This window comes from Nylanderia fulva, unplaced genomic scaffold (genome assembly GCF_048542155.1).
Source record: "Nylanderia fulva isolate GAGA-0341 unplaced genomic scaffold, ASM4854215v1 Scaffold1, whole genome shotgun sequence".
Taxonomy (NCBI): Eukaryota; Metazoa; Arthropoda; class Insecta; order Hymenoptera; family Formicidae; genus Nylanderia; species Nylanderia fulva.
In genome coordinates, this window is record NW_028189192.1 from 3,128,311 (window position 1) to 3,148,805 (window position 20,495).

The 20,495-nt window shown below is 37.8% G+C and overlaps 2 protein-coding genes across 2 annotated transcripts in view; both read right to left on the reverse strand.

Annotated features, from left to right (window-relative positions):
* The window catches only part of LOC114928505 (pseudouridylate synthase RPUSD2), a 129,722-nt gene extending 111,942 nt beyond the window's left edge, over positions 1 to 17,780 (reverse strand). Inside the window, exons 1-2 of the mRNA XM_029299742.2 lie at positions 17,493 to 17,780; positions 15,546 to 15,802 (exon numbers count right to left, since the gene is read on the reverse strand). Coding sequence (XP_029155575.1) covers positions 15,546 to 15,802; positions 17,493 to 17,700 — 465 coding nt within the window. The 5' untranslated portion in view covers positions 17,701 to 17,780. The remainder of the gene's footprint in view (positions 1 to 15,545; positions 15,803 to 17,492) is intronic.
* A 191-nt stretch (positions 17,781 to 17,971) lies between these two features.
* On the reverse strand, positions 17,972 to 20,219 carry nesd (SHC binding and spindle associated nessun dorma). Its single transcript, XM_085479610.1, has 4 exons — positions 19,090 to 20,219; positions 18,813 to 19,017; positions 18,450 to 18,719; positions 17,972 to 18,377 (listed from the first exon to the last, which is right to left on the reverse strand). Exons 1-4 carry the CDS (start codon positions 20,001 to 20,003, stop codon positions 18,120 to 18,122), a joined length of 1,647 nt encoding a protein of 548 aa, XP_085335736.1. The 5' UTR covers positions 20,004 to 20,219; the 3' UTR covers positions 17,972 to 18,119.
* Between the last annotated feature and the right edge of the window lie 276 nt (positions 20,220 to 20,495).

The following is a 20,495-nucleotide window of genomic DNA, read 5'->3' on the forward strand; positions in this document are numbered from 1 at the left end:
GTCGGTGTAAAAAAAAAATCTGCAAATTAGCTAGCGAAATTACTCTCGAAAGAAATGAATTCGGCGAAATGGTTTCGAGACAGCCTGCAAAATTTGATTTAAAGTAAAAGGACGTTTCGAAATTCCCCACCTCGTCGATCAACAGCTATTTCGTGTTCGAACGAAGGAGCGTATTTTAACGCAAATATCCCGCGCGTCGGTCGCTGACGAATTAGCGAATGCGGCTATATCTATCATCCGCAGCGTATATTCGTATATATACGCGCTATTTATTTAACGCACATGACACCCTTTGATCCAGCGATACGGCGGTATGGCCAATATACGCGAACGGACATATTCATAGCGTCGGCATATTCGTCGTCGCCGCAACCAACGTCCGTAACGATTTCCCGTTTATTCGTCCGCGTTTCATCGCGCCCCTTCGTTTGCACTCGTTGCATTATGTCGATCGAACCAGCGAAAAAATGGTTACCACCCAACAGATGCATCGAATAATAACGAGTATTTTAATGAATAATATTTTTCGACAACTTTTTTATACAATAAAGATTTTGTCGTAGAATAACTTGCATGTAAGTACGAACGCAAATTTCAATGTTATACTGAAAAAAATTACTATTTAGTATACATATATTTAACATATGTTCAATTTAAATAAAGTAATATTTTTTTTCAGTGTACGTGTTCATTAAATCTTATCCTTTCGTCTCTCTATAAAAAAAAATAAAAATATAAAATCTGTTACAAAGCATAAGTCGTTGTCACTTTCTAGTGCAAGGTCATTTCCCCCAGAAATAATGTTGAACGTCAGAAAGAGAGAGAGGGATAATTTGCACGGTAAGAACACGCGCTACTGTCGGAAGATAAGATAAAGATGACAGAAATAATAAGATAGAGCTAGATAATTGGAAGCGAGAATGAGTGAATGATTGCACAGCGAGGGAAACTATGACGTAAGAGATGACATTACGCAGGTGGGAGGCCCGCGAGGCTTCCGATTAGACGAAAGTAAATTGCCAAGCGCGGTGGTCCCGATGGGAACCCGAGAGATGATTGCCTCGTAGAAATTCAGCTGGACGTTCCCATCGCGCGCGATGACCTATTAACTCCCCGACGTATCTTGACCGACATATTACAGTCGATTGCGCGCGCTGTTTTTGACACACGACAGCACAATCATAATTCACACGTCGCACGTGAAACTGGGATACCGAGACCTCTTTACTGTCACGATTGATCAATCATCAGGCTGGTCGATTCGATATATATTTCACTGTCGCGTGTCAATTCGATCGTGCGCGAGAGAACCAACTCATCGTCAAAATATAAACAATTTCCGTTGCATTGCGTACGTTCTATCGACATATACAGACCAGGCTTCATTCACCGTTCATTGCTTCATTCGCTCCACGGTATCGCGTGATGTGAAATTGTGTACGATACACGCATAGAGGCAAACGCGGCAATTATTGTTAACTCGCAGCGAGATATATCGCTCCGATTCACCGATGAACGGACCATAATACATCTCTACGAGCGAAAATTTGAATTATCTTTGAGCTACTTTTCGCTCCTTTGTTCCGCGTTCTAGCTGTTAATAATTCAGTGCTCTTGACACAAATCGATATAAGTCGAATTCGATAATTCGAAATGGATTCGTCACATAATTCGTAAACGCAGTTGTATGCAAAGTATCGACGAAATTATCCGCGTACGTGATGACACTGTCAGGTGCATCGTTAAACTCGACAACGGCACAGATCTCACGTAAGCTTCGAAACGTTAATAATTACGTGCCGAACAAAACTATTCGGAGTGTAAATAATTAAACTGCGAAAACCTGCATCTGTAGACAACTACACAACTGTCTAATTACATGACAATTAACGGAACAATTTAATTTCGTCGATGCCGAAACTCCATCGAAAATTTGATCATCGACAGTTTCTTCGAGAAGGAAACATTTGTTCGAAGACGCCGTGAATCTTGTTCTATCAACCGTTGCGGACAGAAACGACCGGACCGTTCTGTATCGTAAATATATAAAATGCAATTCTCTGCAAACTGATGAGTGAGTCTATGCGCACGAGTGTCGCGTGAGAAAAATTTTACTGCTTTATAACTCCTTCGCGGACGCAGGTTACCGCATTAAAAAAAGGAAAAAGAGGAAATAAAAAATCGGACAACTGAAAAAAAGCACACGACTCGCTGGATCGAAACCCGCTGCATCGACGGTCGACGACTTTCACTATTCGCGCAAGGTTGACCGGCTTTCGTGCGTCAAAATTCACGCGCGCAGATAAGCGAAATGAAAAAAAAAAAAAAAAACCGGCAAATGTAGAAAAACCGGAAATCAAATCGCGCTCGGAACGCGTTCGAATCCAGTATATGGCAAATACACCCGGTTGCGTGAGCAACCCTGTGAAACAACGCGAGCGTGTTGTAACGTTATTAGCGCACCGGGTTTGTAGTTGTATCGGGAAACTGCGTGGTCGGTTCTCTCTCCTGCAAAAATTGATTTACCGGGTTTCTTTATAGACTTGTCAACGTCGCACCGACACCGAGTCGGAGCAAAAATAATTGATTAGCTAGATTATACATATATATTTAGAATTTTTGCGTGTTAAGCAAACGTGGTACCGTCGAATAACAGGGATTATGAGGGAGAAGGGGAGGCTTTAATAAGCGGTTATATTCTCTCTAACGTCATAGTTTCAAAGAGTACAATACTAAAATTACGTTTTCATATTCGAGCGCAAACCTGCATTCAGATCGTTGTGTCGTGGCGTGACAACCAAGATATTAGCTTCTTTTGATGAATTATCCGGCTGATAATAATCGCCATTTCTTCGTGATCTTTTCCGATCTTCCGCGTTTCGAAAGAAGACTGATGTGACATTATCGAAGCGCGACGAGAGCGATTCCTCTGTTTCTCGCGATAGAGAAAAAGTGACTAGAAAAATGTCCGTAATGGGAAAAATATCTATACTTATATACGTTCGTGTGAATCGATCGAATCGCGGAGAGATGAATACGAGCTTCCAAATCTGAGCAGCGGATATTCGCGAAATCTTCGAAGCGCGACACACGCCGATCATATCGTCGGAATAATCGAGCTCGAGGCGGAAATCGAGATCTCTCTCTCTCTATCTCTTTCTCTCCCCTCGTCTTGAATGGGTTATAAACGATGCCGATGGAGAGAAGAGAGTCCATCGTATACGATCCAACGCGTTATGGTATATATACGAGAGGCAAAGTTTCGCCCGAAGTCGTTAAAACGTGAGTGATAACAATGCCTGAATTGAACCGCCATCGCGTCGGCGAGAAGCTCTCAGACAGCTCCTATAAATCCGGAGCAGTCATACGCTCGCGAGACGAACTGCTATTTTCAGGCTTTGTAAAAAAAAAAAAAAAAAAAAAATTGTGCAGAAAATTGTCGAATTTATGGTCCATGAAAATCATAAGCGCGACGAAAATGCATGGCATGTTTACCCGGCAGGAAAACGCGGAAAATCGCGCGACTATGCATATTCGTTTTCCTATGTAAATTAATTTTCAGAATCCCGAGATTATTTCGGGGACGAAAATTGTTAGATAACTCGGAGGAATGATTTTTAGAAAAATGATACGCCGCGCGATATTTGCAAATTCATATAAGCGCGTCGTTTCTCTTCTTACCAAAATATCGCGCAGAGAAACGAAGTCATTGTAAATCTCAAAATCCACGCTATTAAATAATTTGGAACGTAGCTTCTACTCCGGACAATTAATCCTCGTACACTGTCTTATCACGATTTATATATATATATATATATATATATATACCTACGGCAATAATAATTGCTGAGACATATTGTAGCTCGTAGTGATTTGTTGCGAGAGATAAGATCTGTCCGGTTGTTTCTCCGCCGTTTCTTGCGACATCGTCGACCAGATCCCATCAATTCGCATGTAACTTTGTAAGTAGGTGGAGATAGGAATATAGAGTGAGCCGAGAGACAAGAATATGCGGTAAAATTTATCTTTGTAGCACACGCAATACACCTCTGTCAAGAATCTTTCAGGACTTTTGCGCAAGAGTCAATTATGTGATAAAATATATGTACATCGCACCGCGTTAATTATATGGGTTTTACGATCGTGCACTCCGTATAGCATTGTAGCGAAAACTCGTCAAAACAAATAAACGAGGCTACACCGAAATAAGTAGCGGTTGGAAGTTATGATATGTCTGGTGCGGATTCTGGTGCCAGCGAGAGAAAATTACGAGAAACGCGGGGACGGTGCGGGTAAATCAGGAAAAACGAAAACGTCTTCCGAGAGGAGGCTTTTTGGCAGCGAAGGACGATGCCTTCATCCCGTTGTTGACTTCAACGTCTCGCGTCGGGAGTCTTTTTAACGTCACGACTGGAATAGCGGGTCACGTGAAGATGCGCTGTTCATAGTTGGCCGCAAAATAGTATTTTAAATGGAAAATAAATAGAAATTTACGTAAGCGTTATTATAGTTTCGCCGTTCGATTATAAATTAAACAAAAAATAAATTTATTTTTACGTTTAATCAAGATCCTTTGAAATATTCAATTAATTTATTGTTGAACGAACCAAAATTAATATATATCAAATACGTATTTCTCGTTCAAGAATTCAAGTGTTTGTAATCAAAATAATGATTTTCTCTCTTTATGGACAGCAAAATATTGAAATGTATTGTTTACTGTTTTTTTCCAACAAATTTGTAATTAATTCTATATTCATTCTCTTTCTTACAGCTACTCCAAATGCATCAGATAATTTTTATCAATCTTGCAATTATTTTCTTATTATATAACAGTAGAAATAACATTTAATAAAGAATACGAGAAGTATGAAAAATACCTCAAATAATTAATGCTAGTTTAAAAATTTCAAGTATCATTTCACGTAAGAATTTCTATAATATCTCTTTATTATTTCGATCGATAATTTTACAATTTAAATTAATTAAAAATTTCCCTCCCGACTTCCTCCTCTCGTAGCTGTCAATCTCGCCGAGAATAAATTTCGAAATAATATTTTACTCTTCAACGAGGCACACACGTGCGTATGATTATCTTCGATAGTTTGTGCATCTGAAGCGTGCCTACCGGGACGTATAGTACAGAAATAGTTGGACGTAACGGACCACGGGAGATAGCCTGGCGCTCATCTTCTCTCGAACGACGCGGGACGAAAGCTGCGTCCGCATATGTGCGCGCGTATACAACGTATGTACATACATACCTTCCGCTCGCGGAACCGCGGCAGAACCGCGACGGCGGCGATAATTATAAACTGAGACGAGACGAGACGAGACGAGACGAGATGAGGGTCGCGCACACGGCCCGGCACAAAAGGGAGTCCTATGTTCCTATTTTATCCCCACGGGACTTTCTTTCGGGTCGTCGCGCGCCGAGACGCGTCGCTAGCTAATACGACTTAATAAATCGCCCCGCATGAATCACTGCCTAGCCTAGGTCTCGCGAAAACGCGTGCTCGCTTTTGCTCTTAATGCGCGCGTGGCGGATTTAAACCGACGCCCCCGTGCACTATTTCGTATCGAAGAAGCAAGGTGAACAGTTGTCGAACATTGTTGTTTAAAGGGATCCTAAACGCCATCCCGTTTTATCGATAAAACATCATTTTTGCGAACCCTTTTCTTTTTATTGATTGAATAGATTAATAAATACTTTGTTAAATTAAAAGATTAAAAATTTGTTCGTGAAAAAGCATTTATTATTCAACCCATAAAAAGAAGAGTGCGCAAAAATGACGTCCTGTTTTATCAATAAAACAGAACGACGTTTAAGATCTTCTTAATGAGATAAAAAGCTCGGTGTTTGTAGTGACGTGTCTTCTCGACTATCGCGAGGAGAACCGACATTTCGACCGTATGATAAAATAATTTGTTTACTAACGCGAGGTTGGGACGTAATTTCGCGGCCACGACACAATGAGTGTGTAATGTGTGTATACATCAAATGGTAATGCGGTGTAAACGCATACGTAACGCGACAATGGTTCGAGCGTAAATATATAGTAATCGCCCAATTATGTAACCGCGACTTCGGGCTATATGGAGCGACAAATTCGAAATTCTTCCCCGGACATCAATCGCAGTTAGATTGCGTCGCGCCGACATGCCCGACGATCTCAACTGATTTAGCTGGGAAGGGAGAATATTCCCACGGAAATGCACGCGATCTGTCCTATCGTGGGTCGTAAATCAACCGGTCCCATCGCATTCCTTTATGCGTTACGCTCGTGTGACACTCGTGCCAAATGTATATATTCGCTATCCGCTCTCGATTTTCTCGCGCCGGATTCGACAGCGGAATTATTCTCTCTCTCTCTCGTTAACGCGTTTTCTTCCTGTTCCCCCGATTACAGATCCCGTTTTACGGAAATTATGAACGGAAGTAAGCTCTATCGCGTATATCGGATAAGCGGATTATGTTCTAATTTGATACTAGATAATTAACATCTTTACACACACATACACAAATGCATTACTGCATTAATAATGAGCATACGAAACTACACCTGCGTGTAACGTATAATAAACAGAATATAAAGTCGCCACGTTATTATATGCATCTATTGTTCTGGCGATTAGATAAGTTAGCAGGTGCAATCGAATGAAATAAGTAAAATAACAAAATTAACAATAAGGAATGAAATCAACAAAAAAGAGAACTTTTATACAGCAGAACTATATTTGAACAAATCTACCGCATAAAGTTACTAGAGCGCAGACGGCATAAAGGAAAGAACCGTTCAAAGTAGTCGTTCCTGAAATATGTAACCTAATGGCCTTCCGGTTGGATGACTTTATGTTCGCACGTGAGAATGACAAGTTTCGTCGATGACATTCTCGGTCTCTATGCCGCAAAGTTCCGCTTGAGAAGTAACTGCTGTTTTCGCAATGGACCATTTATTTTCTCTTTTTTTTTTCTTCTCTCTCTCTCTCTCTTCCTTTCAGCTGAAAATATTATAAATAAGCATCGAGTGGTCGATGTAAATATATGTATCTACACACGTATTCATATAATCTTGAAAATCCTTCGAAAATTTCTGGGGCTTTTGTGCGCCCGCGTTATACAGCAAATCGAGTCACGAATTCATGCAGGCGCAGGATATGCGCTTAATCCGTCGCGACCTTTCTCCGCTTATCTTCAATGCCATGTCCCCTCTTTCACCCTCTCACCCCCTATTGCGCGAACCGTATACAGATCGAATCTCCTTCGCCACGGGGTGTCGACGCGATGGGCCAAAATTAGCAGGTGCAGCGCCCCATATAAACATTTTATGCCGAGGATGCTCGAGTTTTCGCTCAAGGACACCGACGAACCCGTTGACCCACCGGAAGTTATCGAGGGAGTTAACAGCAATTAAAATCACACAGCTAATTTGCATGAAAAAAAAAGAAACAACCGCAGAAAGTTGCCTATTTTTTAAAAATATTTTTTTAAAATAATTTTTTTAAATATCAACTGTGGACGACTCTTTAATCATTTGTTTCGCATTGTTGCTCGTCGACGGCGAAACCCGATGACTGAGGGTCCGAGCTTCGATGATCCGCGGCTCGATACCTACAGCTCGAAAGTTATACGATTCGATACTCGAGACAGGAGGAGTTTAGGGTCTCCGTGGCTCAAGATAGATTCCAAACTACTCAAGCACGGCGGGATACGTATATCACCTAAGAAGATCCAGAGACGACGGCTGGCACGCGAACGTGACCTTGCTAGATGTGGCTCTCTTCTCTCTTATCCGCGTTAGATGGAGAGATAGTAATCTAAACACAGTCGTTGAACGCGATTTGTGGACGGATATTACGGTCATCGCTCAGCTTTAAGCATTATCATCGATCGTTCCCCGACAGTCGCATCTCCTGATCGAAATCTCTCTCGCGACGAGAAGGAATCGAGGGGATCCATTAAAATGGTCGCGCGCTATTATTCTCCCGAACAAAAAATATACGTCAGATAATAATCGAGATAGTCGGCTTCTCTCATTTTCCTCATCCTTTTCCTCGTCCTCTTTTTTTACCAGTAAACGCGTTCCAAAACGTTACGTAGCTGATAGTTCAATGTAAAATATCATCCATCATTTCCACAACGCGGGATCCGTCGCGAGATTTTCGTCGTTGTAAGCAGGATTAATTAACCTTTAATTTTCGCGAAGGCTGCAGGACCTATTTTAGAAATTGCGACGCGCTTTATCCGGCACACGCAAAGTGTGACTTATGAATAATTTAGCGAGCGTATTATTCATGAAGTGCAGGAAAGTAGTAATAAATTGTGCCCGATTGCGCGATATAAACGACAGATGGATCTGTCGTTAACCCTTGTGAATCTCTGCGGCCCTCTTCGTATCCGCCCTTAATGTTCCATCATCTCGAAAAAAGGACGGAATAAAAAAAAACTACGAGATGAAACCAAACGCGCTCTTTAAGCCATTAGAGAGCAGTTCTGTATCCGGGATTCGAATGAAAAAAACCTAAGCCAACGGACCGTTCTTTCAGAACGAACAGGCTATAAAAACTTAACAAAGCGACCGAAAAGCCCCTCGCCGATATTGCTCGTCACGTTGAGCTAACCAATTTCCAGTTTGCACTTTTTTTCAGAACGCGATTGCATTCGCGCGCGCATGCTGTTTCAAGCCTCGTCCGAGCCTTGTATAAAAACCATGCGTGAACCATCACGGTACATCATGTTGCGAAACAACACGGAAACACGGAGAATAGAGGAGGAATAGTAGCACAATTTTTATTTCTGCCAACACAGACGGGATAGTCCGAAATAGCGAATAAATCCTGAATCTATGCAGTTTATCGAGTATTATCGCGAAAAACAGACGATCGCTCTTTCTCTCTCTCTCTCTCTCTCTCTTTCTTTCTTTCACCGATTATCGGATTAAACAATAAGCTCGGATATACGAAACTGACGGTGATCCGACTGGCCGGGATTGCTGTGTAGCTAATTACAGGTGGATTGTGACAGGTGCGTGCGCATCTCGTTTTAGCGCTTTACAATGTGTGTACTAAAATCGCATTATTTACGATTGTCGTGCGCAGCGTTATTGAACGACGAGAAAAGCAGACTTTACTGGCGCTTTACTAGCCACTAAATAATCTATTTCTCTCGCGTTTATACGCGTTGAAACCCCCCGTGTGTGCGTGTGCCTCTAAAGACGAGACACCGTGCATCTCTCCACGGACCTAAAACCCAAAATAAACCACAGCTGGAGCTGCCTAGATCTCTCCTTTGCCTTGCCGTTAACAACAAGCTTTTATTGATCTATCGCCCACGAATTTCATCACGTGGCCCAAAGGCGTTCGAAGAATTTCGCACAAATGTCGCAAACGCGGAAAATTATGCACCGTAACCAGTTTGGCAAGATTAATCATTCATAATCTCGAGTCGGTTGTCACGTGGGACGCGAGTGAGAGAAGCGAATAGAATGAAAATATCTCAGAGAGATCGCGGAGTTAATCTTTTCTCTCTTCATCGAAAACTTTATTCGATAGAAAAAAAAAAGAGTTGATGAACGAATAATACGTTAATATATGATAATAAAGTTACGCTGACGTGTATATTTATTTCGCCATGGATTATCGAGGGCAGGCGTATAGAAATATACCGTGATTTACGATCCGATAGTTGCGAGAGGTAATGCGCAAACTCGAGGCATGATATTTCATAGCTACTAAGCGATTCTCTCGGAGCCACGCGCACAAGGCGAGTTAATTTAATTTTAAAAGCAAACTAAATCAAGGCGACATACCTATCGTCGTGTGCTGATTGATAGAGAAGACGATACACGACGTTGCGCTGTGTGTAAGTATTTAAGTATTAACAGACAGCAGCCTACGCGCGTCAAACCTCTTCGGATTTATTCAATTATTCGCTCAAACTATTCTTAAGGGAATTATTTCGATCTTTTCCGTCTCACGTGACGAGTCCGTGCCTAATATTTTAAAAAATCAGAATTTTCCATTTTTTTAAATCTAACATCGTTAGACAAGACATAGGCGTTCGCAGATCAAGAGGATTTGTCTCCCTTAAAATTAGTAAAAAAATTAAGAATTTGCTTTGCTTTTTAACAAACACTGGAATTTATTTGCATATTTAATATAAATATATAAATATAATATAAATATAAATAATATAAATAAATATAATATAATATATATTGCATATTTAATATAAAAAAATAAAAACAACAAAATAGCAAAAAAGGTAAAATTTAAAAGATTAAGAAAAACAAAAAAATTTAATTATGTCTCCTCCTGGAGAAAATTCTACAAACACCCATGAGACAAAATAAAGATATCTTCGTGATAGAAGAAGCTCGATTAAAAATCGATTTGACAAATATTGCTCGGAGACATTTCGAGAAATTAAACTCCAGTTAAAATCTAATAAAGCTAATGATTCGCGTGTTTTAATTACTGGAAGCTCGACAAATCTCTCGCAGACGTGTTACTGTGGTTTTGGTTATTTTATCATCGAACGCGCGTCGCAGCCGGTACAGGCGGAAGAGAGAAAAATAGATATAGGATTCGGCTGATCGCGCTTATCAAAATTTGAATGGGACACGTGTCGTCGTTATCCGACGAACGGTTCGAGCAAAAACGAGGGAATGTATATTTAGCGACTGGCTTTTCTGGCAAACAAGTGATACGAGAGATACCCAGAGTTTCGATAGTCATGTCATTAATGAACGATTTGCCGAGCTCGTGCAGCAAAATGAGCTGTCGCTCTCCCTTTCTTGTATCCGAGACACGCGCATTATATGAGTTTTGGCAGCATCGCGTCGTACCATTTTAATCGGTCCGTTTGGAAAATCTCCATACGTTGTGTGACGGTAGAATTATGATCACTGGTGGTTGGCGCGACGTAAATCGCGGGGAACGACGGCGAATGACGACGTTTTTCCCGGGGAGAGAAGTCCATTATCTCTCTCATAACATACGTTGACATAAGTATACAAAGATTAAAAGCAACCCCTGCTTAAAGAGCAACAGCAAGACTCGACGCTCGTGCAACCACGATAACATGTCAAGTAAATATGTGTACTGTGTTCGGTATTTATGTAATTTTACGCTGTAATAACTTTTATTACTGTTTATTTAATAATGAAAAATTGTTCAAATTCACGTAATCTCTCAGCGTGATCTACAAAGAGGAAATTTATAATAGCGTGTAACAAAATATTTTCGAGAAAACACATATATACATGTGCCAAGCAAGGATTTCTTATTACTTTGTGATAAATGGAACAAGGCGACGATGATTTATTAAAATAATGTATTTTAACTTTCGTAATAACTTTATAATAATTCAAAGCGCGTATAGACATTTCTTTACAACAATTAAATAACTTTGTAATACGTCTCTCGTCGGGATTTATATAATTTATTATTTATATAAATTTTTAAAAATTAATTTTCTCTAGCAAATAGAACTGTGATATCGTCGAATCGATAAGGCACACATTGATTGTTTTGCTGCAGCACTTTTCAAAATTCAATGCATACCATTTTCACGGCGGTGTGGTTAGTCGTGTCAAACGTGAACATATCAAACATATGTGTGTATGTTGTTGCACACGAGCAAAAGAAACTGCTTTGGAAATCAAATTCAAAGGAATAGTATTGCGCAAAGTAAACCAAATATATTATATGTAAACGTACATGTAAATTATCTAAAATAAAAATAATGACATTTTAAATTACGAATTATATTAAAATTATCATTTTTTTATTATTTAAAAAAAATAATATATTATGAAAAAAATTTGAAAAATAACTTCACGTAATGTCAAAAGGAGAAAAAGAGTTAAGTGAATGATTTTAGAATAATTGTTAACTTAGATATTTTTGGAGAAGATAATTTATGTAAAATAAAATAAAATATAAAAAATAAATAAAATATACGAGGTCCAATTTATATACAATATAGAATGAATATTGGACTAAGAGCGTGTGCATAAATCAGAATACAGAGAGAGAAAGTTATATTTAATAGTTTAATTATAAAAGTAGAACGTTTCGGTTTTATTTCGAGTCTTTTACAAATATATGTGTATGCGTTAAAATTTACATAAAATTAGAACATTAATGTCAAAATGAGATACCTGGTCCCAAGTACCTTATAAAGTTAGGCAGTTACGAGAAACGAGAATTGCGTATATCATTTCTTATGCGTAACTTTATAAGGTATTTTAGACTGTATCTCACTTTAACATTAATGTTCTAATTTTATATGAATTTTGACGTAAATTCACAGAAGATGGCTCGAAAGGGCGCCGAAACGTTCTATTTGTATAATTAAACTATATTAAATACCAAATTTTTGCGCCCCAGTTTTTGCACAACTCTCATTAACCCTATACTTGTTCCGTGAAATAGAATAAATGAAAAGATTATTTCATAATATTGTACAAATGTGTATGTATATATAAATATAAATGATTTATATATAGAATGTATAAAATTAGTCTCATTGTTAGTTTACTTGGAGAGGAAATTCAACTCAATAATAATAGCGTCAGATATAATTTATATATAAATCAATTCTCTTTTTATAATAATTATAACTTTTTATATCATTTATGCGCTTCTTTATAATCATTTTAAAATAATTTCGAATGCAATATGTAATATACCAGCAGGTCTTTCATTATATTCTTTTGTGATTTTTTCGCTTGCGGCGAAAAGAACTGCTCGTGTGCGTTAAGCCTAATGAGAAAAATTTAAAGAGCTGTTAAAGAGAGAGAAAAAAGGGAGAAAAAAGAGAGAGAAGCAATACACATTTCACGTTCGGCGCAGCGAGAGCGACGAGAAACAGCCGAGAGCAGTAACTCGTAATACGTCCTGCCGATGCTTTTGACCGACACACATACACACACACACACACACACACACACACACACACACACACACACACACACACACACACACACGACACCTAACCATACGCGCTCGTGCACACACGTTAGGTGTTATTTGCAGCCGTGTGGCACAACCATTCTGGTCCTCTCTCGAGTGATTGATCGTTTTCACCGTTATACATCTCTTTCCGTCTTTCATTTTCCATTTCAACGTTTTGCCCCCTTATACCCTCTCTGTCGAAACCCCGCGTCGTAATTTCACCTCGTTCCTCAACGCTCTTACAATTATCCACTCTCGCCTCTCTTGTCACTTCTATACGTACACGCGTTAATTAGATTACGCGTTAATTATATATATTAATTATTTTCTATGTTTTAACGTCAACGTGTAATGTCAGAATTTGTACCTCGTATAAATAGTGTTTCGTTATTAAAGTCAACAATTATATAGTTTCTACAAAAACGAAATCTTCAACGTTAATTTCAACGTTTCGTTTAATCACGATTTTAATTCAAAGTTAATTCAACGCGAGAGGCTGTTAGCGCGACCAACCCTTTTTCTCGCATCATTTTCCTGAATATTCTCGAACAGTTTCGCGCTCACACATACACACACACACACACACACACACACACCTGCACGACTATATTCTTATCGGACTTGTACTCTCTTCCCACGCGCGCGAACCACTATCTCGAATGGTTATTTCTGTTTTTTCGCACAACTCGCAACTCGGGCGGGATATTTTCGGAAATAACACCACATTGCGACACATTGTACGCGTACAGCTGCAACATTTTATCTTGGCGCTATCGGGCGCTATACGACACGATGGTGCTCGCGAGCAACACGCGACCAAGTGCCGAGATACACTATACGTGAATATACATATATTCTATATAGGTATTCCTCTCGTGCACAGGATGTGTACGATCGTGACCCGACGGAAGCATTATGCATTATGCACGAATCGCTCATAATCGACAATGTAGCGAAATGATTTATAAGATCCTTGCTGTCGGCCACATCGCGAGGCAATCCCCCCGTTTTCGAGAAAATCCCCGAGCGAATGTTATTCGAGCGATGACCTGTTTAAACGACCTGTTAGCAACATGCATATTTTAACGCCAAATATAGGAAATTAACCACCGTAATATATTTTATCTATATAAAGTATAAATTTCAATGTATGTACATATATGCCATATCCGTTTCGGAAAGCGGAGATAAACGGATAATTCACGATAATTTTACTGCGTTACATGACAATTTAATCATTTGTATATCGCCGTGTCGTTGTACAAGCAGAAAGAGCAATTTATCGCGGTGATAATTGAGTCATGATTTAGCGTTCCGTACTGGAGACATATTTCAAAAACGAAGCGATTAATGTGTGCGGGAGATAACGGTGGCTTTGAATAATATATTTTGTCAAAGGTCTCCCCGAGAATAACGAGAGACGTTTTCACACGCAGGAGCGGAAATCAATCAGGTATTAAAGCGTTTGCATCGCGCGGTATCGGACCTTACTGCATCAAAAAAAAAAAAAATAAAGAAAGAAAAGAGAGAGAGAACGCACGAGTGTCCCTTGCGACTGAAAGAAAAATGTGGAGCGGAATAATTTAATTCACCGCCATGTGATCGACCGTAAAGTCGTGCTTTAAAAATCGTCCCCCCATACTTTTATCGTTCCTCGTTTTGTAACGGCGGCCCGACATCGATCCGAAGCCAGTCCGCAAGGCTTCTCGACATCAGCCCCACGACCAATCACCAGCATATACACGTATGTAGCTCATTATTTGCTAAATATGTTATAGCATCATGTTATAGCATCATGCGACTCTTCGCACCTCTCGTGTAACTTTTACGTCATGCACAGCATGTCAGCGTATACATTAGATCAGATAAACGTGTAGGAAATTCAATTAATATGCACGTTTCAACTGTGTTGAAGCTTTAATTATGAAGAATTAAAAAGCAAATGTTTCTGATTAAATTAAGAAATGCTAGCGTGTTCCTAATAGTTGCCCGAGAGATCAATCAAAATTAATTCTGTCTACCTGGATAAATTAATTTCTAATTTTGCTATTATATCGGAGAAGTACATCTCAATTTATAATTAAATTTAATAAAATAATTTATTTTCGTAATATAGAGAAAAAAATAAAAGTGCAATGTCCATTCATAAAGTGTTACATCGAATACTTCGATGTTAGTTCGAGAATTACTGAACGATCAGATAATTTAATCCAAATGCGCTCTTGTGTCGATGAGAGAAACGAATTAATGCGGTATTCATTAGCCAACAAATTAAAACGATATCGATTTCGGCTCGTTTGAGAATTCTACGTATTATCATGCAGAAACTCTATCTTCACATGTGCCAGAAAATAAAATATATGTCGATATTTCGATGTATTTCGAAAATCAGAAAATGTATACATAATTTTTTACAAAAATACTAGTTAATTGGCGCCGGGAAATGGCGCAATTGCGATAGCGATATCAAAAAAACATATTATATATTGACGATGGCGGTTTTGCGATCTCGCTGTCTCTCGTTTATCTGGTTTGCGACCAGCGGTCGCAATAGAAAGCGATAAAAATCGAGATGGGACACTCACCAGCTCCTCGTCGGACGGCGGCTCCTCGTAATCCGACAGGGTATTTTTGAAGACAAAGATGCAGTCGGACGGATCGAGGTGACGGGCGTTACCGAATTGCGTTTGTCCATCGGCGGCTTGGATCGGCGTGGTTGTCTCCACCATGTCGATAGACGTGTCCGACACTGGTACGCGCGTGCACTCGGTCTTAATAATCGCGTTTACGCGACCGTTCGCGACTCGTCGAAGTAGCAATTCAGATACACGATTGCGAGAATCTGAAAAGAAACAAAAAACATTTTTAGTCCTTCTTCTTCGAAATCTTTTATTCTTTGAATATTTTCAATATGACAGCTCAGTAATATTTTTATAAAATTTAAAAAATATTTATAAAATGGTAATAATTCAATCGATCAACTCTGACCAATAAGTAATTTTTATTAAATTATTTGCCAGAGTTGGTCGATTGAATTATTACCATTTTTTAATTATCATCTGGTGACTTCATAGTTTATATTAATTAAAAAGATTTTTTTTAATATTTTTATAAATCTATAATATTTTATAAAGTATTATATTTTTATAAATTGAATATCATTTTTAACTCTATTTAAGAGTCAGGTATCTCTTTAAACGAGATGACGAATCTTTTTATATATATGTATTATTCATTAATATGTATTATTTGTCAAAATATTTTTATTTTCTTATAATATCTTATAGTTACAACATGCATATTCAAAAGATATTTTATCGCCTAAAAATATCTTCGGGATATTTTCTGAACGTCTTTTGAATACGCATGCTGTAATAGAATATGGAAATCAATTAATCTGTAATCTCTACACGGAAAAAAATGTTTTCTTACAATTTACCCTGAAAATCATAATAATCATGGGACAATGACAACATATAGTATTGGAAGAATTTTATTATATATAAGAGTTTTTCTAATTAATATTTACCACAAAAAAAATTTTAATATATACATAGTAAAATTAATCAAACATCTTTTATATCTTATTGCGGTAGATATTAATATTTTTTATATGGTGAATATTAATCAGAGAAACTCTTATAAATTTTTTTTAATCAGCACGATTACCATGATTTTTCAGAGTAAATTCTAAAAGAAAGTTCTCTCTGTGTTTAAAAAAAGCAGAAATAAAGACTGATAGAACTATTGAAGAGTCGAGATGGGGTAAAAATCGTACAACGGACGCGAATGTTTTAAAACGCCGAATATGTTGGCGTATATATGTATATATATGTACAAGATACGGGATTCATCATTCCTGTGTTATATCGTTCCCGGAATGCCTTTACATCATGAATATGCATCGCCGTCCGTGCACCACGCGATACATCACATATATACATATACCACTGCCAACGACAGTTCGCCCTTCTCCCTCCCATCCTTCCCGACTCCTAGCCACTCACCCCCGCGATTAATCACTGCGCCTCAATATCAAAGCGTGACGGCCGCCGCGGTTTTATCTCGCTCGACGACGGAACGCGCGATTAATCATTTCGGCGCGAGACGAAACCAGACGGAATCGCCGCGAGCTCTCGATCGATGGGGATGAGACCCCGGGACGAGCTCGCGCGAATGACGTTTCATTCATACGTGACGAACGCACGTGTCCGATCACATGGCTTACGCGAAAAGGAATAATGGTGGGGGGAAAAAAAGAATAATGAAATACATGCGATATCGTTTTCTAAGACACGAGTTGAGAATCAGAAAATTATAATACCTATAATAAATCGCGCGTACTTACGCACGTTTATACACACGAGGCTTTTTTTCCTTCGCGAAGACACGCGCATGCGACGAATAAAGACGCGCGTCGACGATCACTCACCGGTTAAGTTAGGTTAGATTCGCGAGACGCCTCGTAACCTGGACGATTTGCGAATCTGACAATGGGTATTTTGCTCCTGATCGAATTGAGACTTACTTACGTTGATCGTTGACGAAATGCGATCGATTTGACAGCTTGCGAAAGAGATGATGATTGTAGAACAGATCGGAGCACACTCGAATTGTCGCGAGGTTATACCTCCAAAAGAATAGACGGAAACGCGTTAATGCGGATATAATGCACACTTTATAATAGACGCAACAAGCTGATACTTTGCTGATCGATATTCGCAATCTCGAAATTGGCATATCAACGCGCGAGAAAACCCGATATATCTCAACGCGCCCGAGCACTGATGAAGCAACACGGACTCTTGAGTCGGCGAATCGTCCCGACTGCGCCATCTGATGTGAAAATGTAAATTAAATAACTGCGTTTACACAGCCTGATAATACCGACAATTGATATATTATTACAATATATATATTTCAGAAAAAAATGATTTAAAAATTTGTAAATAAAATTCTTTGTAAAAGTGTACAAAGAAAATATAATTATTTATATGTAAAATAACGCAAATTCTTATATAATTATATATATTTTCGTAAAAAATAGAAAATGTATAAAACGCATTCTCTTACAAATATACATCGAGATATTAAACAATAAGAATAACTTATAATAACAATCAATGAGTTCATTGTTAAGAGTGTCGCCTTCAAGAGAGTCACTCTATCATTTCTTTGTTATCAGAATCGGCACATGCTAAAGATGGAAAGATTCTTGATTTTAATATGACTTGTCCTTTGTCATTGTTGGGAAATTTACATTCATTTAAAATTATTTTTTCCAGAAACATGTTAGCCGATTCACTTCCTACTTCTATACTTTTCGAATTGGTTACTTTCTCAGTTTCCATCATTATAGGATATTTAATATTCTCAAAGGAACAATTGGTGGCCTTAAATATGGCATTATCACAGAGCTGAAAAAAATATATACTCATATACATATATTCCAAGAACACAAGGTTTAAGATTGCATAATGCGATTTTACCCGTATGCCCTCGTAACAATTTTCAAAGCGGCATTTATTCATGATAACTTCACCAGTTGTATAAATAACCACAACAGTTCCTAATCCTTGGAAAACTGTATTCTCAAATATTAATTTTGCACCTGGCATAACTACTGTACCCCATTTGATATTACTTGGAATGTTAGAGACACGTATTCTACAATCAGTTACAATGACAGTACAATCTTTTCTGACAATTATGCCTGCTTGAAGTGTTCCCAAATCGATACAGATATTTTTCAATAAGACCTGTGTTAAGTATTACAACAGATTAAGTAAAAAAAAAATTGTAAATTTAAATAATAAAAAATCTGCGAATATACTATATGCACATATATATACCTCAGTACCAGAAAAATCAAACAAAGCTGACGACACATCTGACTCGATTGGACTGAGGATAGTATTTTCCATATTACAAAGTCCTATGATTTTTCCTCCTTTTTGTAATTCATTATAATGCTTGACAGAATGACACCCTTCACCTAGTAGAACAGTATCACCTCTTTCAATTATGTCCAAAGCATCATCAAGACATCCAGAAATTCTGAAATATACAATATAGAAGTTATAATTTTATTTACTTTTTTTAAAGAAACTTGAAAAAATTGAAACATACTTAACAGGTACATCTTCAGGTAACATTGTTTGAATTTTAACAGAAAGTTCTTGTAATTCTTTTGCAGCACCACCAAGCCACACAAAGTAATATATATTTTTTTCATTCTTGCAATCATTGTACTTTTCTTTTTTATTAAAGTATTGATTATGCCCAAGTAACTTCCTCAATGAAGGATTTTCTAAAAGGTCCATTTCTGCTTTAATTTGCTGAAGTCGAAAATGTAACTTCATCAATTCGCATGCTTCTTTTGCTAACTCTTTGGATATTTCTTCTTCATGTAAATCTTCAGGCAATAAAGCCTCATATTTTAAAATCTTCTTCTTTAGTTCTCTTGCCTCTTTAATTAATGATCTGATAATTTCACATGTTTCTTCATTAATAACTTTGTTTTTTATATCGTAATACAACTTAAGCCTCGATTCCAAGTGATGTTTTACCCAAATAATATCATCATCCTCATCCTCGTCCCAAGGCATCCATAAATTATTATAGAAAAAGCGAAATCGATCCACGCAATGTGCAGTACCTTCTATATCCAAGGTTTTATTTTTCTGAGTGACAGTGGGAAACAATTCTATCAATGGTACATCGTGTTTGTCAGGCAGATGAATATCATCGTCCAGAACAGCGTTGATTTTCACAATGGCATTTAATTTGGGAAAATCCATTCCCAATACCTTCACGAGAACTATCACCGGATAAGGAATGTTATAATATTCGCACGTTGAACGGGATATTTTCCACAATGCTTCCCAACCAGCCTTCTCCATAACCGTCTCCAGGTCGTAAGCCCATTCTGCACGAATATTCGGGGGCATCACTCTTCTCGGCTCGGAAAGGATGCACTTATATTCATACAATCTTTCGTCAAAACTTTTGTCAAAAATATATGTATTCATGTACTCGCCCATATTTCTTCGTGAACTTTTTAATAAACACGTGTAAACGTAAAATTTCAAGCAACACACTTTTTGTTTAACAAAAAAATTTAAACTGTTTAACGCAAACACGATTCGAGAAAACTAATACCAGAGAGATATTGTTCAAAATAAGTTTCGTTGTTCGAGCAAATGTGAGGCCCAATATAATGCCCATGGATCCGGATATACAATTGCTGACGTGATCGATCGTCGATAATTAAAATTAATTATATATTAAAATAACGCAGCAATATACATTTTTTATATTAATTAATATTTAACTTTATATTTCAATATTAAATCACTTTTTGTGTGACAATTTTAATAGTTATAAATAAATATTTTAAAAATCTTATTTATTTTAGAGAAAGTATAATATTATATATTATTTAATATATTTTAATATTTTATAATAATAACAGATCGAGCAGTTCTATTTTTAATAAAAATTTAATATCAATGTTGAAAGCTTTAATTTTTTTA

What these genes read in the sequence shown, in the direction of transcription:
- nesd (XM_085479610.1), bottom strand. Translation starts at nt 20,003, where the DNA reads ATGGGCGAGTACATGAATACATATATTTTTGACAAAAGTTTTGACGAA. An exon ending in TTGATTTTTCTGGTACTGAG is followed by an intron (nt 18,720 to 18,812) that starts GTATATATATGT and finishes TACTTAACACAG; the next exon opens with GTCTTATTGAAAAATATCTG. An exon ending in ATTGTTACGAGGGCATACGG is followed by an intron (nt 18,378 to 18,449) that starts GTAAAATCGCAT and finishes TATTTTTTTCAG; the next exon opens with CTCTGTGATAATGCCATATT.